Source organism: Salmo trutta, chromosome 17 (genome assembly GCF_901001165.1).
Source record: "Salmo trutta chromosome 17, fSalTru1.1, whole genome shotgun sequence".
NCBI lineage: Eukaryota > Metazoa > Chordata > Actinopteri > Salmoniformes > Salmonidae > Salmo > Salmo trutta.
The window spans coordinates 19991021-20017578 of record NC_042973.1 but is presented as its reverse complement, the minus strand read 5'-3'; the positions used below and the strand labels follow the sequence as shown (position 1 = coordinate 20017578).

General features: G+C 44.5%; 1 protein-coding gene across 1 annotated transcript in view; it reads right to left on the bottom strand.

Annotated features, from left to right (window-relative positions):
- The window catches only part of LOC115151822 (protein kinase C-binding protein NELL2), a 116678-nt gene that overhangs the window by 24349 nt on the left and 65771 nt on the right, over nt 1-26558 (bottom strand). The window contains exons 14-15 of the mRNA XM_029696078.1: nt 19387-19509; nt 18799-18894 (exon numbers count right to left, since the gene is read on the bottom strand). Of these exons, the coding sequence (XP_029551938.1) occupies nt 18799-18894; nt 19387-19509 (219 nt within the window). The remainder of the gene's footprint in view (nt 1-18798; nt 18895-19386; nt 19510-26558) is intronic.

The following is a 26558-nucleotide window of genomic DNA, read 5'->3' as shown; positions in this document are numbered from 1 at the left end:
GGTCAGATCAGGTTGCCGAAGGACAGGAGCCGAGGTAAAGAGGCGCTTCAAATTGTTGAAAGCAGTCAGGGTGGTATCAGTCCATTGAAGGGTCCGGGTCTTTTGGCTGGTAAGGGCAGTGAGGGGAGCGGCAGTAGAACTGAAGTTCCAAATGAACCAGTGATAGTAGTTGGAGAACCCAATGAAACATTACAGTTCCTTAACAGTGGTGGGTTTGGGACAGTTACTGATGGCGGTGACTTTGTTCTCATCCATGCTGACCCCTCCAGGTGTCAGTACAAAACCAAGGAAGTTTACTGAGGTTACATGGAAGGTGCACTTTCAGTCTTCACATAAAGGTTATGGTCAAGGAGCCATTGAAGAACCTATTGCACATGCTGTATGTGTTCCTTCAGGGAGTGGGAGTAAATCCGGATGTCATCAATGTAGACGATGAGAAAGCGATTGATCATATCTTGGAAAACCACGTTCACAAAGGGTTGGAAGACGACGGGGGCATTAGTAAGGCCGTAGGGTATGACCAGGTATCCGTAGTGCCCTCATGCGGTGATAAAGGTCGTCTTCCATTCGTCGCCTTCACGTATATGGACAAGGTTATATGCACTTTGCAGGTCGAGTTTTGTAGAGATGTTGGCGCTGCCCACTTGTTCAAGGGTCGCTGGGATCAGAGGAAGAGGGAAACGGTTCTTGACCATGACATCATTCAGGGAACGGTAATCAATACATGGACGGAGACCACCGGAATTTTTTCCAACAAAGAAGAAGCTGGATGCAGCCGGGGAAGAAGGACGAATGAAACCGTTTCATCAATGTAGTTCTCCATTGCCTCATTTTCCGGGATAGATAGGGGGTAAACAGGGCCCGTCGGTGGTGACACTCCAAAGAGTAAGTCAATAGCACAGTCCCCTGGGCAATGTGGTGGCAGAGTGGAGGCCTTGATTTTGACGAAAACATTGCTGTACTGGGCGTATTCAGATGGTATGGTGGGTGGCACTGCAGAGGCAGAGTCCTCAATGATAGTGGCTCTGCAGGGTAGGCTGAGACAACTGGTGAAGCAGGTAGAAGACCAGGACAGTAGTTCACCTTGTCGCCATGAGATGGCAGGGTCGTGACGACATAGCCAGGGGTGTCCGAGGATGAGAGTTCCATGAGTTGAAGGGTTTTGGTGTGGAAGACTCCAATCTGAAGGGTGACGCTCTGTGCAGGTGCGTAATGAAGCCCGTGCCCAATGACTGCCCGTCCAGGGTGTTATTCCTGACAGGTGTTAGATCAATGTCAAGCTCTTGTACTAGCTGGTGATCGATAAAATGACCTGCTACTCCCGAATCCATCAAGCCCTCTACGTACTTAGTAACCCCATTCACGGTTATCAATACTGGGATGGAGAAATGCTTCTGGGAGATATTTAGAAATAAGGACACGCCTTACTGCATGGCAGCGGAGGGACCCATATCTCTCCGTGTGGGGTGAACAGGGCAATGGCTGAGTAGATGATCCTTCCCTCCACAGTATAGGCAGAGCCCTTCTTGGATCCACCTTTGACGTTTGATACACGGGAGAGAAGCATGGCCCAACTGCATGGGCTCTGGAAGACTCGGACGGGATGACGGAATCATGGAAGAGAAGGTTTCGGGTTCCTGGGTGGCAGAGTTCTTCGGCAGTGAGGTGGTCGATGGAGATGGACATACTCTTCGGTAGACGGTTAGTAAAGCAGCCTCACGCCATTCACTCCCTGCAGCCATGGTGCGGAACTCGAGGGCATACTCGGCAGCTGAATTGCGTCCTTGTTGAAGTTCTTACGGTCCCCTATAGGACGACCGGAAGGAGAGTGGTTGAATACCTCTGAAGATGGTGTGGAAATGGGTCTCGGAGCCGAGTTCTGTGCTGTTGGCAGTCCCGTGTGGCTCAGTTGATAGAGCATGGTGTTTACAACGCCAGGGTTGTGGGTTCGATTCCCACGGGGGACCAGTAAGGAGAACAAATGTATGAAATTAATGCATTCACTACTGTGAGTCGCTCTGGATAAGAGCGTCTGCTAAATGACTAAAATGTAAGTTGTTAGGAAGGTTACTTTATATGGCGGTGGCCCAATCCAGGGCTTTGCCTGTGAGTAGAGACAACAAAATCCATGTTGCTCTTGTCGGTGGTGAAGTTAGTGGGGAGGTGCTCATTGTATTTGCTGCATTGCATCAGAAATCCCTGACATTTCCCAGGTGAACTGTCATATTGTCCATGCATAGATATGAATGAAGGAGGGCTATGGATTACAAAACCTGGCATTGGAGGAGTAGGGATAGGCTGGCGGAGAAGATGGCAGATTTCCTCCATACGCTCCTCTTGCTGGGTTAGGCGCCGCTGTTGGTCCGCTGAATCCATTCCGTTTTTGGGTGAGGTATTCTGTAATGCATACTCAGGGAGAAAAAGGTGTAGATTCACACGCAGTGCGCGGCAGGTGTTTATTTTGCCTTCGCAGAAGGCAGGAATTGTGGTCAACAGGCAGGCAATGATCATACACAGGTAAGCAAACAGGCAGGTGAATCAAAACTAGGACTGAAGGCTATAACTGGTTCTAACAAACGAGCTAGGAAAAGGCTTAGAGTCAAAATTAACAATACCTCACAAAGGCACAAACAGAATGAACTGAACTAAATAAGGAGCTCACAAAGGCCTCACAAAAGCACAAACAGAATAAACTGAACTAAATAAGGAGCTGATGAGAGCAGGTGAGTAACTAACACAGGTGAAATCAATGAACAAAAATGAAAGACAGGGCTACGTTCAAGAACACAGGGAAACAGTGCTACTTTCAAGAACCCAACGAAACAGAACACAAGGTTGACTAAGAAAATAAATACAGACTCTTACAGTCACCTTGTCACCTAAAATCATATGGTAACACCAAAAATAATAACCAGCCTTGAAATTAAGCATATTCTCTCGTCTCTCAGTCATAAAGTGAAATCTCTCATGCTCTTTGCTGCCAGTGAATTTCAGTTGACAGAGCTTGGCATGCTTTGAAATAGAGAAGCGGCATGTGGTCTCAAGCCAGGATGGGGAAGGGGGAAAAAAGAATCTATTTAAATTATATTTTCTCCAATCTAACTGTATGAAATTGTTCAAAGAAAGATGAAGTTACTATTTATAACCAACTTAGAGGGAATGCAGTTCTAAATATACACAAATTGAACTATTTTCAGCATATATTCATTCAAACTGTTCTGTTGCTACGCCTAAATGCCCTGCTATGGTGACAGGAGGTCACGTTTTCAATTAAACGTTTCACCCTCTACTTCCTTTATGTGACACCACAGCTGTCAATCACAATTACAACAACGCACTTAAGAGGCCTTTGTAAAATTGATGGTGGGTCTAAATATACCTTCTCAAACGACTGCTTCATGTCACGTCTGAATTAGACTTATCACGAATGCAAGGCACATGTGTAAATTCCCCCTTACATCTTACAATTCTTAATTTACCATCAAGAGCAATAACAATATGGGCGTTTCATGTGAAAATGACCTATTTTCTGGTGAGAGGAAGGAAATGAAATGTATATGAATGCATGAGGTAGAATGACTGTGAATCACTATAAGCAGTGGCAGTGTCTGATTCAAGTCAGTGAATCCTATTCTAGTACATCTTGGCCATAAATGGTATAATATTTTATTTTCAGTGAAAAACAATGGCTACCGAAAGAGAGAGAGATAGCGATGGAGACAGAAACAGGGGGAGAGAAAGGGATAAACAAAGAAGGAAAGAAAGAACGAATGAAGGAACAAACAATAGAGGGATGGAGGTGGTGGGAGAGAGCTGATGGGACAGACATGGTTATTTCTCTCCTTATGGTGAGCAACAGGCTTGAAACAAAGTCTCTATTTAAAAACAGCTCTCCAAAGGCACTCAACTACTTGGTCAATGTTTTCTCTTACCTTTCCTCCTATTTGTTACACTGGCACGTCCTCCTTCTCAACCGGATGGAAAATTACTAAGGATGGTAGTGGTCTATATGGGCGTAAAGGGTCCATATCAGGGGATATCTTTACAGGACAAGTTTTTGATATTCTAGAGAATACAGACCATTTCCAATGCATATTTTGAGTTTTGTGGATATGCACCTTATCCTGACAAATTCTGAATCCAGATGTATCTTTCTTTAACTCCGAATATCACATATTGACATTTCCTATGGCCGGATATGGACTCATTCAATATCCTGAGATATGACATCCAATTCTCTCTCTTCATGTTAACAAATACTGACTGTATACAGCCAACCTGGTCTCAGAGCATTTTGTATTATTCTGTACAAGACACTCCATTTATACTGATAAAAAATATAAAACGCAACATGCAACAATTTCAAAGATTTTACTGAGTTATAGTTAATATGAAGGGAATCTGTCAATTGAAATAAATTCATTAGGCCCTAATGTATGGATTTTACATGACTGGGAATACAGATACAGTGCATTCGGAAGTATTCAGACCCCTTGACTTTTTCCACATTGTTATGTTCTAAAATGGATTACATTGTTTTTTCCCCTCATCAATCGACACACAATACCCTATAATGATTAAGCAAAAACAGGTTTAGACATTTTTGTAAATGTATTCAGACCCTTTACTCAGTACTTTGTTGAAGCACCTTTGGCAACGATTACAGCCTCGAGTCTTCTTGGGTATGACGCTACAAGCTTTGCACACCTGTAATTGGGGAGTTTCTCCCATTCTTCTCTGCAGATCTTCTCAAGCTCTGTCAGGTAGAATGGGGAGCGTTGCTGCACAGCTATTATCAGGTCTCTCCAGAGATGTTCGATCAGGTTCAAGTCCGGGCTCTGGCTGGGCCACTCAATGATATTCAGAGACTTGTCCTGAATCCACTCCTGCGTTGTCTTGGCTGAGTGCTTAGGGTCGTTGTCCTGTTGGAAAATGAACCTTCACCCCAGTCTGATATCCAGAGCGCTCTGGAGCAGGGTTTCATCAAGGATCTCTGTACTTTTCTCTGTTCATCTTTCCCTCAGTCCTAACTAGTTTCCCAGTCCTTGCCACTGAAAAACATCCCCACAGCATGATGCTGCAACCACCATGCTTCACTGGGGGGATGATGCCAGGTTCCCTCCAGACGTGAAGCTTGGTATTCAGGTCAAAGAGTTCAATCTTGGTTTCATCAGACCAGAGTATATTGTTACTCATGGTCTAGTCCTTAGGAAACTTTGCAGTATTAGTTTTTATTATGTATTATTTCTTACATTGTCAGGCCAGAAAATCTTAAGTGTTATTACATACAGCCGGGAAGAACTGATTCCAGAGGCTTACCTAAAACAACGCCGCCGGAGGAGAGGGAGAAGGAGCGGTCTTCTAGTCAGACTTCGGAGGCGCACACCACCCACCGCTTCCGAGTATATTACTCGCTAATGTCCAGTCCCTAGATAACAAACTTGACGAAATTAGGGTAAGGGTTGCTTTCCAGAGAGACATCAGGGATTGTAACATACTCTGTTTCACGGAAACATGTCTCTCTCGGGATATGTTGTCGAGTCAGTACAGCCACCGGGATTCTCAGTGCATCACGCCGACAGGAGTAAACATCTCTCCAGAAAGAAGGGCGGGGGTGTATGTTTCATGATTAACGACTCATGGTGTAATTGTAACAACATACAGGAACTCAAGTCCTTTTGTTCACCTGACCTAGAATTCCTGAAAATCAAATGTCGACCGTATTATCTCCCAAGGGAATTCTCTTTGGTTATTGTCACAGCCATGTATATCCCCCCTCAAGCCGATACCACGACGGCCCTCAAGGAACTTCACTGGATTTTATGCAAACTGGAAACCATATATCCTGAGGCTGCATTTATTGTAGCTGGGGATTTTAGCAAAGCTAATTTGAGGAAAAGGCTACCTAAATTCTATCAGCATATCGACTGTAGCACTCGCGCTGGAAAAACACTGGACCATTGTTACTCTAACTTCTGCGATGCATACAAGGCTCTCCTCTGCCCTCCTTTCTGCAAATCTGACCACAACTCCATTTTGCTCCTCCCTTCCTATAGGCAGAAACTCAAACAGGATGTACCCGTGCTAAGGACTATCCAACATTGGTCTGACCAATCATAATCCACGCTTCAAGATTGTTTTGATCACATGTTCTGGGTAGCCTCAGAATAATATCGACGTATACTCTGATTCAGTGAGTGAGTTTATAAGGAAGTGTATAGAAGAGGATGTACCCACTGTGACTATTAAAACCTACCCTAACCAGAAACCGTGGATAGATGGCAGCATTCGCGCAAAACTGAAAGCACGTACCACCTCATTTAACCATGGCAAGGCGACTGGGAATATGGCAGAATACAAACAGAGGAGTCATTCCCTCCGCAAGGCAATTAAACAAGCAAAATGTCAGTATAGAGACACAGTAGAGTCGCAAGTCAACGACTCAGACACGAGACGTATGTGGTAGGGTCTACAGAAAATTGCGGACTACAACAGGAAAACCAGCCACGTTGCAGACACCGACGTCTTGCTTCCAGACAAACTAAACACCTTCTTTGGCCGATTTGAGGATAATACAGTGCCACTGACGCGGCCCGCTACCAAGGACTGTGGGCTCTCCTTCTCCGTGGCTGGCGTGAGTAAGACATTTAAATGTCTTAAACTCTCGCAAGGCTGCCGACCCAGACGGCATCCCTAGCCGCATCCTCAGAGCATGCGCAGACCAGCTGGCTGGTGTGTTTATGGACATATTCAATCTCTCCCTATCCCAGTCTGCTGTCCCCACATGGTTCAAGATGGCCACCATTGTTCCTGTACACAAGAATGCAAAGGTAACTGAACTAAATGACTATCACCCCATAGCACTCACTTCTGTCTTCATGAAGTGCTTTGAGAAACTAGTCAAGGATAATATCACCTCCACCTTACCTGTCACCGTAGACACACTTCAATTTTCTTACCGCCCCAATAGGTCCACAGATGATGCAATTGCATCACACTCACACTAACCTATCCACTCTGGACAAGAGGAATACCTATGTAAGAATGCTGTTCACTGACTGCAGCTCAGCATTCAACACTATAGTACCCTCCAAGCTCATCATTACGTTTGAGGCCCTGGGTTTCAACCCCGCCCTGTGCAATTGGGTCCTGGACTTCCTGACGGGCCGCCACCAGGTGGTGAAGGTTGGAAACATCTCCACTTTGCTGATCCTCAACACTGGGGCCCCACAAGGGTGCGTTGCTCAGCCCCCTCCTGTACTCATTTTTACATTACATTTTAGTCATTTAGCAGACGCTCTTATCCAGAGCGACTTACAGTAGTGAATGCATACATTTCATGCATTTTTTTCTATTTTTTGTACTGCTCCATGTTCACCCATGACTGCGTGGCCATGCACGCCTCAAAACTTAATCATCAAGTTTGCAGGCGACACAACAGCAGTAGGCTTGATTACCAACAATGACGAGACAGCCTTCAAGGAGGAGGTGAGGGCTCTCAGAGTGTGGTGTCAGGAAAATAACCTCTCACTCAACGTCAACAACGGAGATTATCGTGGACTTCAGGAAACAGCAGAGGGAGCAGCCCCCTATCCACATCGACGAGACAGCATTGGAGAAGGTGGAAAGTTCCTCGGAGTACATATCACTGACAAACTTAAATGGTCCACCTCACACAGACAGTGTCGTGAAGAAGGCGCAGCAGCGCCTCTTCAACCTTAAGAGGATGAAGAAATTTGGCTCGTCAACTAAAACCCTCACAAACTTTTACAGATGCACAATTGAGAGCATCCTGTCGGGCTGTATCACCGGCTGGTATGGCAACTGCACCGCCCGTAACCGCAGGGCTCTCCAGAGGGTTTGTGGTCTGTACAACGTATCACCGGGGGCAAACTACCTGCCCTCCAGGACACCTACAACACCCGATGTCACAGGAAGGCCAAAAAGATCATCAAGGACAACAACGAGCTGAGCCACTTCCTGTTCGCCCCGATACTATCCAGAAGGTGAGGTCAATACAGGTGCATCAAAGCTGGAGAAGAGACTGAAAAACAGCTTCTATCTCAAGGCCATCAAACTGTTAAACAGCCATCACTAGCAGTGAGGCTGCTGTCTACATACAGACTTGTAATCTCTGCCCACTTTAATTAATGGAACATTAGTCACTTTAATAATGTTTACATAGCTTGCATTACTCATCTCATATGTACACTACTGTTCAAAAGTTTGGGGTCACTTACAAATTTCCTTGTTATTTAAAGAAAAACTCATTTTTTGTCCATTAAAATAACATTAAATTGATCAGAAATACAGTGTAGACATTGTTAATGTTGTAAATTACTATTGTAGCTGGAAACGGCAGATTTTTAATGGAAAAGGACATATCTCAGACTGGCCAATGAAAATAAAAGATTAAGATGGGCAAAAGAACACAGACACTGGACAGACGAACTCTGACGAAAAGGCCAGAAACCCGGGGTCGCCTCTTCACTGTTGAGACTGGTGTTTTTGTGGGTACTATTTAATGAAGCTGCCAGGTGAGGACTTGTGAGGCATCTGTTTCTCAAGGTAGACACTCTAATGTACTTGTCCTCTTGCTCATCCATATATTTAGATATTCTAATTCCATTCCTTACTTAGATGTGTGTATTAGGTATTTGTTGTGGAATTTACATTTACATTTTACACACGCTCTTATCCAGAGCGACTTACAGTAGTGAATGCATACATTTCATACATTTTTTTCCCCCGTACTGGTCCCCCATGGGAATCAAACCCACAACCCTGGCGTTGCAAACACCATGCTCTACCAACTGAGCCACACGGGACTTGTTAGATATTACTTGTTAGATATTGCTGCACTGTCAGAATTAGAAGCACAAGCATTTCTCTACACTCGCAATAACATCTGCTAACCATGTGGATGCGGCCAATAAAATTTTATTTTATTTTGATTTGAGAGTCCTTTAGGTGCCTTTTGGCAAACTCCAAGAGTGTTGTCATGTGCCGTTTACTGAGGGGTGGCTTCCGTCTGGCCACTCTACCATAAAGACCTGATTGATGGTGTGCTGCAAAGATGGTTGTACTTCTGGAAGGTTCTCCCATCTTCACAGTGGAACTCTGGAGCTCTGTCAGAGCGACCATCGAGTTCTTGGTAACCTCCCTGACCAAGGCCCCTCTCCCCCAATTGCTCAGTTTGGCTGGGAGTCTTGGTGGTTCCAAACTTATTCCATGTAATAATGATGGAGGCCACTGTGTTCTTGGGGACCTTCAATGACGCAGAAATGTTTTGGTACCCTTCCCCAGATCTGTGCCTCGACACATTCCCGTCTCGGAGCTCAACGGACAATTTCAACGACCTCATGGCTTGGTTTTTGCTCTGACATGCACTGTCAACTGTGGGAACTTATATAGACAGGTGTGTGCCTATCCAAATCATGTCCAATCAATTGAATTTACCACAGGTGGACTACAATCAAGTTGTAGAAACATGTCAAGGACGATCAATGGAAACAGGATGCACCTGAGCTCAATTTCGAGTCTCATAGCAAAGGGTCTAAATACTTATGTAAATAAGGTATTACTGTTTTTATTTTTTTATATATTTGCAAACATTTCAAAAAAACTGTTTTAGCTTTGTCATTATGGAGTATTGTGTGTAGATTGATGAGGAAAATGTTTATTTAATCAATTTATAATAAGGCTGTAACGTAACAAAATATGGAAAGTCAAGGGGTCTGACTTTCCATATTTATGGAATTCCCATACCATAAACCCACCACCACAGGGCACTCTGTTCACAATGTTGACATCAGCAAACCACTCGCCCACACGACGCCAAACACGTGGTCTGCGGTTGAGAGGCCGGTTGGACATACTGTCAAACCTTTAACTGCAGTGGGCTAAATCAATGTCACACAGAGTGTTTCTTTGTAGTCTTAAACAAATCAACTTTGAAACAAAAGTATACACCTCACACATATGGTTTTGGGCTTAAAAAAGACACCTGTACCATGTCAAATATAGAGTTGAAATGTATTCTATATTACACTTCATATACATCACAGAAGACTTCAATTTAAAAATGTTTGAGATAGAAACACCCTAGTATTTTTTGTTGTGTTTATTAATTATGAAATTGTGATAAATATGAATAACATTCCACCCATGAGGACACTAGAGAGCTCTTTGGTCATTCGACTGCAGGAGAGGGCTACATAAACATTTCTTTTTAGCAAAGATTTGCCTACATTTGCAATTTTGTGATGTATTTGCTGTGCTGCATATTTTAAACAGAAATAGCAAAGATGTGCTTTGGAAATAGCAACTTGGATTAAATATGATGATGTTCGCCTTTCTGTGCTTTGTATAGCCAACTACTGAATATGGTGCAAATGTATGCTCAGATATGTCACCATCATATGTGAAGAAGCATAACAATTTTCGGCACCTGAACAGGTAAAATCATTTGGTCACTGGGTGTTACGTTCGTCGTAAACATTGGACCAAGGTGCAGCGTGGTAGGCGTACATTTTCTTTCAATAAAAATTACACCGGAAAAAACAACAAGATACAACAACGAACGTAAAGCTATATGCAGTGCAGAAAGCAACTACACACAAACAAGATCCCACAATCACAGGTGGGAAAAAGGGCTGCCTAAGTATGATCCCCAATCAGAGACAACGATAAACAGCTGCCTCTGATTGGGAACCATACTAGGCCAACAAAGAAATAGAAACATAGATATGCCCACCCAAGTCACACCCTGACCTAACAAAATAGAGAATAAAAAAGGCTCTCTAAGGTCAGGGCGTGACAGTACCCCCCCCAAAGGTGCGGACTCCGGCCGCAAACCTGAACCTATAGGGGAGGGTCCGGGTGGGCATCTTCTCTCAGTGGAGGCTCCGGTGCGGGACGCAGACCCCGCTCCGCTTGAGGCTCCCCCCACTTCCGTGGAACCGGGCCGTGGATCGTCGCTGGAGGCTCCGGGCCGTGGATCGTCGATGGAGGCTCCGGGCCGTGGATCGTCGCTGGAGGCTCCGGGCCGTGGATCGTCGCTGGAGGCTCCGGGCCGTGGATCGTCGCTGGAGGCTCCGGGCCGTGGATCGTCGCTGGAGGCTCCGGGCCGTGGATCGTCGCTGGATGCTCCGGGCCGTGGATCGCCGCTGGAGGCTTCGGGCTGTGGATCACCGCTGCAGCCTTCGGCCGTGGATCATCACTGGAGGCTTCGCGTGTGTAGCTGGCGCAGGGCGTACCAGTCTGGGGAGACGCACTGGAGACTGGGTGCGTAGAGCAGGCACAGGGCGTACCAGGCTGGACAGACGCACTGGAGGCCGGATGCGCGGAGCTGGCACAGGATATACTGGGCCGTGGAGGAGCACTGGAGGTCTGGAGCGTAGAACTGGCACAACCCGTCCTGGCTGGATGCTCACTTTAGCCCGGCAAGTGCGGGGCGCTGGCACAGGACGCACTGGGCTGTGAAGGCGCACTGGCGACACAGTGCGTAGAGCCGGCGCAGGATATCCTGGACCGAGGAGGCGTACTGGAGGTCTGGAGCATAGAGCTGGCACAACCCGTCCTGCTGGATGCTCACTTTAGCCCGGCAAATGCGGGGCGCTGGCACAGGACGCACTGGGCTGTGAAGGCGCACGGGTGACACAGTGCGTAGAGCCGGCGCAGGATATCCTGGACCGAGGAGGCGTATTGGAGACCAGGAGCGCTGAGCCAGCACAACCCGTCTTGGCCGGATGCTCACTTTCGCACGGCAAGTGCGAGGAGCAGCCTGCTACCGACCTTTAGTAAACTTTTTAACCAGATACAATGCTATTTCACAGTAAATGTGTTAACTGACTTTCAGCACACTGACAAGGTAAAAATATGTAATTCTGCCCTTGAACAACACTGTTCCTAGGCCGTCATTGTAAATAAGAATTTGTTCTTAACTGACTTGCCTAGTTAAATAAAGGTTAAATAAATAAAAAATATAAATGGGTTGGTTGATTAGCAACAAAACTGACGCGTGCGCAACTACGGGGAAAAACAGACGGGGATGGCTCAGATTGTTTTTAACATGTAAACTATATTTAGTCTACAATGTTTTTTGAAAACATAACTAAAGTTCCACAATGAGCACTCAAATACAACATTACAACTGTTGGTTAGCTAGCTAGCTAGCAGATGTTAGCCATATTAGCATAGACGAGACATCAGTCAAAACACCTCAAAACGAGACGTGGTATCAAGAACAAGATCAAATGAGCTGAAATGCGCCATTCCCCACATGGAAGTTTCTTGTCATAGTTAGCAACAATCTGGCCGCTTTGAAGCGTGCACATCGTTTTCATGACATTGTCAGCTAACTCAACATGTACGCCACTGACACAAATGACTGATGATTGGCTGAAAGAATTGGCTAAAATAAGAAGATTGTGGAAGTAGTTATGTTAGACTTCAGTGCAGCTTTTGACATTTTCGATCATAGTCTGCTGAAAATATCTTGTGTTATGGCTTCACATCCTCTGCCATATTGTGGATCGAGAGTTACCCATCTAACAGAACACAGAGAGTGTTCTTTAATGGAAGCCTCCAACATAATCCAGGTAGAATCAGGAATTCCTAAAGTAAACCAGGTAGAGTCTTGGCCCCTTACTTTTTTCATTTTTTACTAATGACCTACCACTAGCATTGAGTAAAGCCTGTGTGTCTATGTACACTGATGGCTCAACATTATACACGTCAGCTACCACAGCAAGTAAAATCATTGCAACATTTAACAAAGAGCTGTAGTCAGTTTTAGAATGGGTGGCTAGTATTACGGTAGTCCTAAACACATCAAAAACTAAAAGCATAGTATTTGGGACAAATTATTTGCTAAACCCTAATCCTCATTGTTACAGGCTTTGGTTTTCAAGGTTGGTTCTATTCAGGTGTGGACACACACTGATTGGAATCATCCTCATTGGTCAGGATGTGTTGCACCTGTCGCCTCAATAGTCAGTCGTTAGTCTCACCTGTTGAGGAGACTAAACTGCTTAGTGTAACACAAGATTGTAAACTGACATAGTCAAAACATTTTTGATGTAACAGTAACTAAGATGGGAAGAGGTCTGTCCGTGATAAAGAGCTGCTCTGCTTACTTGACATCACAATCAACAAAACAAGTCCTACAGGCCTTAGTTTTAACACACCTGGACTACTGCCCAGTTAAATGGCCAAGTGCCACAAAGAAGGACATAGGCAAATTACAGTTGGCCCAGAACAGAATACACAGAGGGCTAATTTCAATAACATGCATGTCAATTTCTCCTGGCTCAAAGTAGAGGACTTCATCACTTTTTGTCATTGTGAGAGGTATCAACGTCTTGAAAGCGCCGAACTGTCTGTTCAAACAGCTAACACAAAGCTGAGACACCCAAACATTCCCCACAAGACATGCCACCAGGGGTCTCTTCACAGTCCCGAAGTCCAGAACAGACTCTGGGAAACACAGTACTATATAGAGCCATGACTACATGGAACACCTCACGGCACAAAGCGGACAGTGAAGAGACACACACGCACTCTAACACATACACTCTACACACATTTTATACTGTAAATTTGTAGTAATGGAGCAATGCCAATGCACAGAAAAAAATAAAATAAATAAATGTATGAAATGAAATGTATGCATTCACTACTGTAAGTCGCTCTGGATAAGAGCGTCTGCTAAATGACTAAAATGTAAAAATGTAGTTTGATGTACTGTTTTATTTATGATATAGACTATTGTTTTATTCATGTTTGGACCCCAGAGAGTCTCTCTCTCTCTCTCGACCGCAGAACATCAGGGCCTGGACAGTCAGATCTTACATACTGTGCAATATGATTACAGTATTTCCATTTTCACAGGGAAATTAACTATAATCCTGATCTGCTGCTCTTATTTATAACACTTCCTAATCCTATTTCAAATATGATTCTGGTGTCCTCTCCTGTATACATGCTTTGGCGTTAAGTGGATTTATGACAGATTACTGATTACTGATCCTGGGGGTGTGTCTGGGGAATAGAGGAGTGTGTTAAAATACTCTGAACACATTAAATGAACATTAGCATGTACAGTAACAATACAACATGGTAGAGAATGAACAGTGAGTCACTTGGAAACAGGAGAAGTATGGCGAAGTGAAGTAATAATCATTGTGCTTAAAAAACCCGTTTGAGATCAACTAGCGGGCACCCCTGGGCCGCATGGAGAGAGAGAGAGAGAGGCTTCATGGGGGCTGTTGAGGGAGGAAAAGCAATCACTGCAATACTATTCAAAACACTCACTCCCTACTTCAGACTGTGTAAGGAAACAGTTATGTGAATAGAAGAGAGAGCATTTCGCTACACTCACATTAACATCTGCTAACCATGTGTATGTGTGACAAATAACATTTGATTTGACTAGAAGATGTCTCCTCCAGCGTCTGTCTGTCTGTCTGTCTGTCTGTCTGTCTGTCTGTCTGTCTGTCTGTCTGTCTGTCTGTCTGTCCTCCATGTTAATGAGGTCTGTAGTAACAAACTGTTTGTCTGCATCCGTCCACCCATCCACCCTCCTGGTTGATGTGTCAGAGTGACCCCTGGGCTCTTCTGCTGTCTGGTCTGGTCTGTAACAGAACTGTGCTGTATCCTCTCCTCTCTTTCTCTAGTCAGGCAACAACTCTCATTTAATAGAGCCTAAAATATGAAGTTACCTGAGGATGTTGAAAGGTTCATCAAGCGTGTTTAAGACCTTCCAGACCTTTCTTAAATGTAGAAAGACGAGTATGTAAGTCTATGTAACTACTGTAATAGTACAAAAATAACGAGCCTTGAATAGTTACAAGCTTTTCAAAGCTTTCCACCAGGTTGTTCTCCATATGTCGAGCAGAGTTGTTTCTAAAGCACATCAATAACATCTAACACAAGCCCCTATTTCTTTATCTTGGTCCTTGAAGAACAATTTTAGTGTAAAGATCAGTCACAAACAGAGGGAGTGAGACACTACAACACCAAGACCACTCTTCTTTTGGCTGCTTTCATTGTCTTATTGTAACCACAGATAACTGCCGCCAAGGGCAACAACGGGTTGCCATTAGCGACTGAAGGCACAGTGGGCTATCAGAGTGGAGGATAAAAAAAAAACAATAAAGCCTAACAAGCTTGGAATGGCTTTGACTATAAATTAAGGGAGAAGATAATGAGCTAAAAACAAAATAAATATGTATGTATGTATGTATGTATGTATGTATGTATGTATGTATGTATGTATGTATGTATGTATGTATGTATGTATGTATGTATGTATGTATGTATGCGTATCTTCGGTCTGTGTTTTAGGACCTCACTCTCAGCTGTCACAGGCAGGTAGCTTGCCACTGTTCTGGAGGCAGTGTGTGTCCGGGGGTGGGGGGGTTCTAAAAGCAGCACGGTGGGTTGGTGTGAAAGCTTTTCCATGTTCAGTCACCAAGCCTTGCTCGACCTCGACTACCCTTGCTCCCCAGGCTGGATGGATGGATGGAGCTCTCTCTCTCTTTCTCTCTCTTTCTCTCTTTCTCTCATAAGCACATGAGCACTGACTCCTCCAGTCCATCCACTGACTGCCTGGTGAGGTCTCTGCAGAGGCCTCCAGAGGTTGCCTGGTTGCCCAAACTCCTTGCTCTAGCCAAACGCTGCATCACGCCCATGGACATTAGTTTCTTCTCCTCAATGTGTCTGGATCTGAGTACCACCAGACTATTTCCAGAAACCGATGGGTTTCATACGTGGGTAAAGGAGTGTTTAGAAAATGTGTCATTGGTGGGGCCTCCCGAGTGGCGCGTAACTATAGAACCGGGTTCAATCCCAGGCTGTGTCGCAGCCAGCCGTGACTGGGAGACCCATGAGGCGGCGCACAATTGGCCCAGCGTCATCCAGGTTAGGGGAGGGTTTGGCCGGCCAGGGATGTCCTTGTCCCATCGCGCTCTAGCCACTCCTTGTGGCGGGCCGAGCGCATGCACGCTGACTTTGGTCGCCAGTTGTACGGTGTTTCCTCCGACACATTGCTGCGGCTGGCTTTCGGGTTAAGTGAGCAGTGTGTCAAAAAGCAGTGCGGCTTGGCAGTGTCGTGTTTTGGAGGACGCATGGCTCTCGACCTTTGCCTCTCCTGAGTCCGTACGGAATTTGCAGCGATTGGACAAGACTGTAACCACCAATTGAATATCACAAAAAAGGGGGTAAAAAAAGAATGCGTCATTGGCTTTGATACTCTGATTGGTTAGAGATGATCCAATCGCTGATGTTTTGTGCAACATGCCTAATTTTGACGTCACCACAAATTACTTTAACTATGTAGTGAACTTAGAGCAGTGGAAGAATTCAGTTTGAGTCGTCAGGCAACTCCAGAGGTGGCTCCAGCTATTTGTTGAGGGCACAATGGGCACGTGAGGAAAGGAGCTGTCACAAGCCTGACGGGGCTAGAGACAGAGTGGAAAGGAGGGGAAGACTCTCAGAGGGGAAAGGAGGAGAGAAACAGATGCAGAGGTGGTGACAAAAGCCTTGTCACCTGAGGCACCCTCTCTGGGAATCTGTTTGAGTGTGTGTGTGTGAATTAAAATCAACGTTGATGATTAACTGTTGGGAAGGAAGGAGCCCAAAATAAACAGAGGCCTGAGCTCCACATCATCATCATTACTGTTTTCCCTCATTCTGTGATTAGATTGACGAAGTCACTCTGCACCACAACTATTTGTTTGTCACTAATTAGGCTTTAAGCATTCTGTTCTAAACTGTTCTATTAAACAGAAAATACATTCTCACAATTCCATGTCCCCTGCTACTCACTATTGCTAGATCTACAGAACAGAAAATTGCAGATTCTACAGAGAAAACCTAGTGAAGGCAAAGCCCAGTGAAGGTAATGAAATGGTTGAGAGCTCTGGCCATATCATTACTAGGGTACATGGTCATCAGAGCTGGTCCACTGCAGAGAGCAGATGGAGTGATAAGAGATCATGGTTATTATGGTCATAACACCAGCCAGCTTTCTGGCCTTCCCTTCAGCCATCCTCAGCATCACAAAACAGGACAGCACAGCACCTTTCTGGCCTTCCCTTCAGCCATCCTCAGCATCACAAAACAGGACAGAACAGCACCTTTCTGGCCTTCCCTTCAGCCATCCTCAGCATCACAAAACAGGACAGAACAGCACCTTTCTGGCCTTCCCTTCAGCCATCCTCAGCATCACAAAACCGGACAGAACAGCACCTTTCTGGCCTTCCCTTCAGCCATCCTCAGCATCACAAAACAGGACAGAACAGCACCTTTCTGGCCTTCCCTTCAGCCATCCTCAGCATCACAAAACAGGACAGAACAGCACCTTGAGAAAAGTAATTTGCTTTAAGACAGGTAGTAAAAGGGTACGCCTCATAAAGGTCCTTTATGTGCAATCAATACCTGCACCAATGAGTGGGCAGCGGCTCAGCTCAGCAGATCTCGGTTTCTGTTCTGTCTGCCCTGTCTGAGAGCCTAAAGACGGTCTCAAACTGTAAGGGCCCTGGGTTTTTTTTTATTAGCTTTCCATGTTGTCTTGTCCTGACAGCTATTCTTTATGTACGACAGGCTGAGAGCAAAGCATCTGTTGTATAGATCAGGGATAAGGAGTGTTAAGCTGCTACATGAGCATGTCAATGTCGTTTCAACCTCTCCCCATGATGCTTACATATATACCACCGCAGATGGCAATATATACGAAAACAGATTACAAATGATAGACATCAATATAGGATGAGTTTGATGCATAGTGGTAAATCTACAGTATAATGCTTGATGCACTATAATGCTCAGTGCATCAGTGTTTGTGTGCTATTGTCATTTGAAAGTGAGAAAGTTTAAAGCCCTGTAAAAGAAAAGGCCATACTGAATAATATCTGGTGTGATGCAGACAGTCATTCCCATAGTGCTGTGACTGCAGTTAAAATCCTCCAATGGCACATTGGAACAGAGACTATCTTATTAGTCACCACAGAACAGAACACATAGGTAATGAAGGAGGATGAACAGGGGAAATGGGGAAACTAAGAGCCATGTATTTATGGATAACAGTTCTGGAGAAACTGAAGACGGGTGCTTTTTGTGAATAATTTCAAGTTTTAATGTCACAAGTACAGTGAAATGCCTTTATTGCAAGCTCCAAATACCCCAGCTGGGGTATAGTGAAAATATCTCAGTAATATCACGTCATTTTACTGTCAGAGTAAATAAAGACAGTCACTAAGTACAGACAGGGCCAGGTCAACACTTAAAATGGACAACAGTCTCATTTGATTGTCTCAGTCAAATGTATTCCAATTGAACACAAGACATTGGTTTTATTTTAAACAAAGATGCAGATGATTTAATGGGCTCTTTCTGGTATGTCTAGAGAATTAAATAAACTCTGGCACCAAAGCGATGATAACACTGAAAGTATCCTCTTAAGATTTTATTTTCAGCAAGAGTGACTACTTTAAAGTAGTCTTGAGTGACTACTTTAACACTTCTTTTTCTTAAAACTTCTTAAAGCATTGTTGGTTAAGGGCTTGTAAGTAAGCATTTCACTGCAAGGTCTACACCTGTTGTATTCGGCGCATGTGACAAATAACATTTGATTTGGTTTGATTTGATTTAAAAAATAATATTTGATCCTTTGAAATACAAATCAAATCTATATAAAGAACTCCACACTTCACCTCTTCCCTTGTACTTTCTATTCTGTGGTCTTGATGCAGTGTTTAAATCAGAGGACTGCCGCCTGGACAGAGGAAGTCTTACCTGTCTCACACCTCTTCCCTGTGAAGCCTAGCTGGCAGATGCAGTTATTAGGGGAGATGCAGGTTCCTCCATTCTGGCACAGGCCATCACACATCGCTAGAGGAAGAACACAGGTACCACAAAGTCAGTATTCAACATTCATTTAGCTCGATTAACATTTTAATTAGGCCTAGAAAAAAAGGGTTCCAAAAAGGGTTCTTCAGCTGTCCCCATAGGAGAACCCTTTCTGGTTCCAGGTAAAACCATTTTGTGTTCCATGTAGAACCCTCTGTAGAAAGAGTTCTACCTGGAACTAAAAAGGGTTATCCTATGGGGACAGCCAAAGAACCCTTTAAGGTTCTAGATAGCACCTTTTTTTCTAAGAGTGTACTGTCCATGGGGTCAATTTGCAATGTGATTACATTTTTCAAACTCATACAGCTTTTTTGATTAATTTATTTCAGTAAGATAAATTAAATATACATTTTAGAATTCATCCACTACTTGTTGGATGGTTAGTAATGGTCTATCCATTAGGGAAGGGGTACTATAATGAAAAAGGACCCTATCTGTACTGTATCTGTGTGGGTCTGGTCAGTAGGATCTCACCTTTGCAGATGGTACCGTTGCCAGTGTATCCCGGCTTACAAGAGCAGCTGTGTCCCCCCACCGTATTGAAACAGAGGGCATTCTGGGCGCAGCTGTGCAGTCCGCTCACACACTCATCATGCTCTGGAACAGTAAAACAAACAAACAAACAGAACAGCACCTTTAAACAAAACTTCACCTTACACAGTCAATCATACCATAACAGCACCTTTAAGACCTGAACTAAACTTCACCTTACACAGTCAATCATACCATAACAGCACCTTTAAGACCTGAACTAAACTTCACCTTACACAGTCAATCATACCATAACAGCACCTTTAAGACCTAAACAAAACTTTTCCTTACACAGGTCAATCACACCTTAACAGCAGGAAGCAGAGAGAGGCAGACACACACTACCATCAGTACCAAGCAGAACACAGGGAGATCTTTATCCCACAGACACACAGGAATAAATCAATTCTGTGTGGACCGTTCCAGAGGGTTCAATTTTATTGGTCGCATACACATATTTAGCAGATGTTATTGTGGGTGTAGCGAACTACTACTTTGTGATAAGTATTTGCTTACTGTGTACAACTTAAGGCAGTTGGCTACTAAACTTTTGGTGTTGCGTTGTGACCTTCCAAAAATGACTGGAAACTTCCTGTGTACCTTTATAGAAGCAAAACAAAACTTCAGTTATGACTCAGTATCTAGAATGACACAAAAAGTCAGGTCCCAAAGGAACCAAACCTGCCATTAGTGATCAAACTATCCAACTCCTTTTGGCAGAGAGAATGTTCTAGTCATGATTGAGTCTGCTCTGCACTGAGCACTGAGATAACATAACCAGTAATAGTTGACCAAATCTATTAATAATACCAGATGAAAAACTATGGTGCATAAGATTGTATTGCTTATCTCTGGGTAACACTTCTTCCATTTGTGTTAGTGGATTTCTGGGCCATCCTAAGCCTGGCATCAAGTCCTCTTTGCTGTGCTCACACATGTTCATACACCGACCGACTAGCTCTCAGGAGTCTTACTAAACAATGACAATAAAGTACAGTATTAATATATTGTGCTTTTCTCCTAATTAGTGGAAGTATTTTTTCTGTAGTTGTTAGACTTCAATTGTGTAATACAGCAAAAACCAAACAGCCCTCAAACTGAACGTCTTACTATCTGAGAACAAGGATGTATCTGAATGAGAATGCGTGCCACGGGAGAGACCTAAGCTCCATCCATTTCATTGACATCATCCCATCCATTACATTTCCTGAACAGTATCAGGCTCAAACAAATTGAAAGTGATGTGGTGTTGAGCTTCTCCTTTGAGGATATGATGTCTATATGACAGCGTCAAGAACATGGAGGAACACCGGTCCTGCTGCTCTATCACACCTGCTGATGTCCTGCATTAAAACCTGCCCCGAGTCCCCACTGAGGCAGTATTTAGGATTTGTCCCAAATGGCACCCTTTTCCCTACAAAGTGCACTACTTTTGACCAAAGCCCTATGGGACCTGGTCAAAAGTAGTGCACTTTATAGGGAACAGGGTGTCGTATGAGATGCAGAGAGCATATAAAACTAACAGAAGAGGAGAGTAAAAACAGAGAGGAGATTTGCCCAAGGTCACATCTGTCTATGCCTGCCGGGCAGGGGAGTTGTATGCCATCACACTGAATCGACAGAATGGAGAAATTGGCAGACTAGGTGCATGTGTGTGTCTGTGTCTGTGTCTGCGACGAGGTTATCCTTCCTGTGTGTGTGTGTGTGTGTGTGTGTGTGTGTGTGTGTGTGTGCGTACAGTACATGTGTCTGCGTGTGTATGTGTGTGCCTCTGCGTCCTGTGTAGGGGTTTTTCTTCTTGACTAGTGCTGCTCATGCTGCAGACAGATAAACAATCAATTATGTACAGGCTGTCACTAGGGAGCCCTCTGTAGTGTGCTACAGCAGACTGACTGACTGGAGCCTTAGCCCAGCCTGGAGCCAACTCAGCCTTTGTCCAACAATTTGACCGACACACTGTAACTAAAACTGCATTAGGCCATGGTAATACAGTCACTGTATCAGTTAATACAGTCACTGCATCTAGAACTACTTATAAACTCATGGAGAACTCACTGATCTTTATGGAAAATGGAGACATTCTGGGTCTTGACAGGCATATCATAATAACAGTTCTAAATGTGAAGGCTGTGTTGAAATAGCAGTGTTTGTTTTCCATCTTTGGGAGAGTATCAAAGTCATCATAAGATGCAATATCTGAGATAAAGGGAGATAGAATAGAGTGGGAACAAAGCGTGAAAGGATGGGGAGGAGAGACGGGGGTCAAGGCCCACTGTTTTCACATAATCCTCTATATCTGCCAGGCCCTTTGACTTCACACAGTGGAAGTCATCCTTTCTAATCCCCACTGCCCCACCGCCGCCCTCCCTTCATATCCACCTCTGCCCTCCCTTCATCCCCACCTCCGCCCTCCCTTCATATCCACCTCCGCCCTCCCTTCATCCCCACCTCCGCCCTCCCTTCATATCCACTTCCGCCCTCCCTTCATCCCCACCTCCGCCCTTCCTTCATATCCACCTCCGCCCTCCCTTCATCCCCACCTCCGCCCTCCCTTCATCCCCACCTCCGCCCTCCCTTCATATCCACCTCCGCCCTCCCTTCATCCCCACCTCCGCCCTCCCTTCATCCCCACCTCCGCCCTCCCTTCATCCCCACCTCCGCCCTCCCTTCATCCCCACCTCCGCCCTCCCTTCATCCCCACCTCCGCCCTCCCTTCATATCCACTTCCGCCCTCCCTTCATCCCCACCTCCGCCCTTCCTTCATATCCACCTCCGCCCTCCCTTCATCCCCACCTCCGCCCTCCCTTCATCCCCACCTCCGCCCTCCCTTCATATCCACCTCCGCCCTCCCTTCATATCCACTTCCGCCCTCCCTTCATCCCCACCTCCGTCCTCCCTTCATCCCCACCTTCGTCCTCCCTTCATCCCCACCTCCCTCCCTCATTTCCTACTGCCTCTGAGACCAAGGCCGGATTGGTTATCATCGGATAAGAGCGGGGTCACACACCTCACATCCCACCACACACACACACACCTCAGGACAGCAGTCCTCTAATAACATTCAAAGGCAACTCATCTCTAGGAGTGAGGAGCACACCCCAGGCACTTTGGGGAGGGAGGGAGAGAGAGAGCTATCTTGACCTTCAAGATCAAGGCTAAAATGATAGTCAGAGAGCAAGGGAAAGTTGGGTTGCTCCTTTCTATCCTGACTCTATTGGACATTGACCAGCTGGGATGTTAAATAGTGACCCCCTTCACTGTGGGGTGTTTTATGTAAATACCATGTTCACTTGAACCCAGAACCTCATGATGTAACTATAGAAAATCTCTCTGGGTTTAGCCTTTTAATCCAGAATTACTGTTACTAGAGTAACTAAATTAAATAAGTGTAATCTTTCTTAATCACTGTGTGGACTAGTATAGATACATGCACTTATGGAAAAACAATATAATTAGGCTACCTGTGCATTATTTCTGCTGAGGTTTGCAATCTAGTAATTGCTTGAATCCATGGAGAATAATAAAGATCCTCATATTGAATGAGCTATTCTAATGGACATGGGAAATAGCATATTTTGTGTTTTCTTGAGCTGTGGCAATATTTCCTTTCTAAGCCACTTGGGGAGTAGCCCATTCCCTCTGGACCCTGTTCAAACAGAAACAGATGTTTGATTGCTATTAATAATGAATAGAACCCCATGGCTAGCTTAGCACAGGGCCCCTATCGCTAACATATCACAGTGCAACAGGAATGGGCGAGATGGCATACTCTGGAAATAAACATGAATATTGTCGGAGACTGTGCCTTGTGTATGTGCTCTAATAAGATTGTGTCGGTTTGATTTGATTTAGCCACATATGGGTCCATCGGACAAGTTTTGAATTAAGTACAATTTAACCATAATTCATCTTTTTAATATCAGATAAGAGGTGGAGTGTGGCTCTATATGAGCGATTCTATATCATGCGCTGAGGCAATGATTGTGAATATACACTGATAGTCCAATAACTCAGAGAGAGATTACGACAGTAATTTGACTGTACTGTAGCAGGCAGAAAGTCATTACATCAGGCCCCCTGAATACGCCTCGGTTTAATCATGATGCATAACAGAGTTGTGCATGGCTCTGACTTGAAGGCATTTTAATAAGATTCTATGTAAAATACAGAAACACAACTTAATCCACTGGGCCGCAGTATTAATCTTCATTGTAAATCGGTGAAACTAATGGGTTGCAGGATAGAAGACAAATGAATAGGATACTGCATCCGGCTCTAAGATGCATAGAAATATAACTGTGAGTGGAATGTAATTCAGGGTGTGTCTAAGGAGAACTAACACTAGAGAAAAAGACTGAGTACGCAAGGTGTGTGTCTCTTCTTCACTGAATAAATAAGAGAACAAAAAAGTGTGAGATGAGTGAGAATTCTCATGATTATTCCTTCTGAAACATTCCTAAAATACCTACTGACAGCCTCACTACCTCCATTCCCATATCCTCTTCTGTTTCCTGTTCCCATCAACAAGGGGAAACCCACCATGGGCATAGTTGTGGCAGTCAGGAAATGTAAAAAATCAGCTGTGTTGTTGCATTGTCTTGGTGGGTCTTACAGACTCTTACTGCTTTAATTCAAACCCAGAAGCTCAGAGGGGAGGGAGGGAGGGGGGAGGAAAGCAGCTTCAGGCCCGAATCCTTTCTCTGGCTATGTCCCAAATGCATCCTATTCCCTATACAGTGCATTACTTTTGACCAGAGCCCTATGGGCCCTCCCTATGGGCCCCCCCTATGGGCCCTGGTCAAAAGTAGTGCACTATAAAGAGAATAGTGTGCCATTTGGGATGCAACCCCTATTTCTGGCACGTCTCAGCCAGGCAGGCTGCTCCTTTACTCTGCATTCTACCTCCTCTCCTCTCTGTCTCCTCTCCGTGCTGAGTTAGTTTGAATTAGTGGTAATTGCTTTTTTAATTACAGACGAAGAGGAAATGTTTTGTGTCCCCCTCAGAGACTACACACACAGGGATCTACTTAGCCTCATAACTCGCACTGTAATGCACTCACAGCGAACATGACGACCATGCTACATACTGTTTCTATGGGTATACCATTGAGTCATCTTTACAACTGGAAGGAGACATGGGCCTGCTGTTCAGTAACAATTTTAGTCATGGTGTTAATTTAAATATTTGATTTCTTTCTTTATCTTTGTGATATTGTTTGTTGTGAATAGTAAGACGGATTAAAATGACTAATGGAACAATGGCGGTTCGTCAACAGTTTGTGGGTCATCAAGAAGTCAGGGCCATAATCAAATGACCTTCATTAAAGCCTGAGTGTAGTCACAAAGGTCTACTCAAGTTCAAGTAGTGTATTTGCCATTTATCTATTCAAGGTCTGCACCTACATATGACATCCGTGGTAAAAACATGGACTATAGAAGAAATTGTAAGCTTTTAGCTGCAGTATCATTCTCTTCTGAAAACCACAAACTTTATTGATGCAAACTTAGTAAATCTTCCCCAAAGTCTGTTTCTTCAACTCACTGCCTGAAACAATCTAAGGGAACACAACTCTCGCTCCCAAGTGGGTGAGCCTATACCTTCTAAGGGAACACAACTCTAAGGGTAGCTCTAAAGAAAAGGAGTGCTTGTGTCAGTAGTAACTGTGTCACCATGTGGCATTTCAATCTGGTGTGAAGAGAACTGGCTGACCTGAACATGGAGGGCTACAGTACTGCTGACAGAGAAACAGTGCTGGGGACAATAAAATGCCACTCTAAAATGTGCAGTTTTGTCACACACCACAATGCCACAGATGTCTCAAGTTGAGGGAGCGTGCAATTGGCATGCTGTCTGCAGGAATGTCCACCAGAGATGTTGCCAGAGAATTTAATGTTAATTTCTCTACCATAAGTCACCTCCAACGTCATTTTAGAGAATTTGGGGTAGAGTATGTCTAACCGGCCTCACAACTGCAGACCACTGGTAACCACGCCAGCCCAGGACCTCCACATCTGGCTTCTTCACCTGCGGGATCGTCTAAAACCAGCCACCTGGACCGCTGATGGAAATGAGGAGTATTTTTGTCTGTAATAAAGCCCTTTTGTGGGGAAAAACTCATTCTGATTGGCTGGGCCTGGCTCCGCAGTGGGTGGGCCTGGCTCCCAAGTGGGTGAGCCTATACCTTCCCAAGCCAACCCATGGCTGTGCCCCTGCCCAATAATGTGAAATCCATAGATTACGGCCTAATTCATTTATTTCAATTGACTGATTTCCTTACATGAACTGTAACTCAGTAAAATTGTGGAAATTGTTGCATGTTGCGTTTATATTGTTGTTCAGTATAGATTGACTTGGCTGCCGCTTCTCCCTCCCCACTCTAACTGTCACATGCACGCCCTGCCTGCCCCAATTTGTTCAACTGATATAGCGCTTTCAAAGAATCTCAAAGCGATTCAAGTCACATGCGCCAAATCACATGCGCCGAATACAACAAATGTAAACCTTACAGTGAAATGCTTACTTACGAGCCCCTAACCAAAAATGCAGTTTCAAAAAATACAGATAAGAATAAGAGATAACAGTAACAAGTAATTAAATAGCAGCAGTGAAATAACAATAACAAGACTAAATACAGTGGGGGAAAAAAGTATTTGATCCCCTGCTGATTTTGTACATTTGCCCACTTACAAAGAAATGACCAGTCTATAATTTTAATGGTAGGTTTATATGAACAGTGAGAGACAGAATAACAACATGTCAAAACGCATGTCAAAAATGTTATAAAATGATTTCCATTTTAATGAGGGAAATAAGTATTTGACCCCTCTGCAAAACATGACTTAGCACTTGGTAGCAAAACCCTTGTTGGCAATCACAGAGGTCAGACGTTTCTTGTAGTTGGCCACCAGGTTTGCACACATCTCAGGAGGGATTTTGTCCCACTCCTCTTTTCAGATCTTCTCCAAGTCATTAAGGTTGAGGCTGACGTTTGGCAACTCGAACCTTCAGCTCCCTCCACAGATTTTCTATGGGATTAAGGTCTGGAGGCTGGCTAGGCCACTCCAGGACCTTAATGTGCTTCTTCTTGAGCTACTCCTTTGTTGCCTTGGCCGTG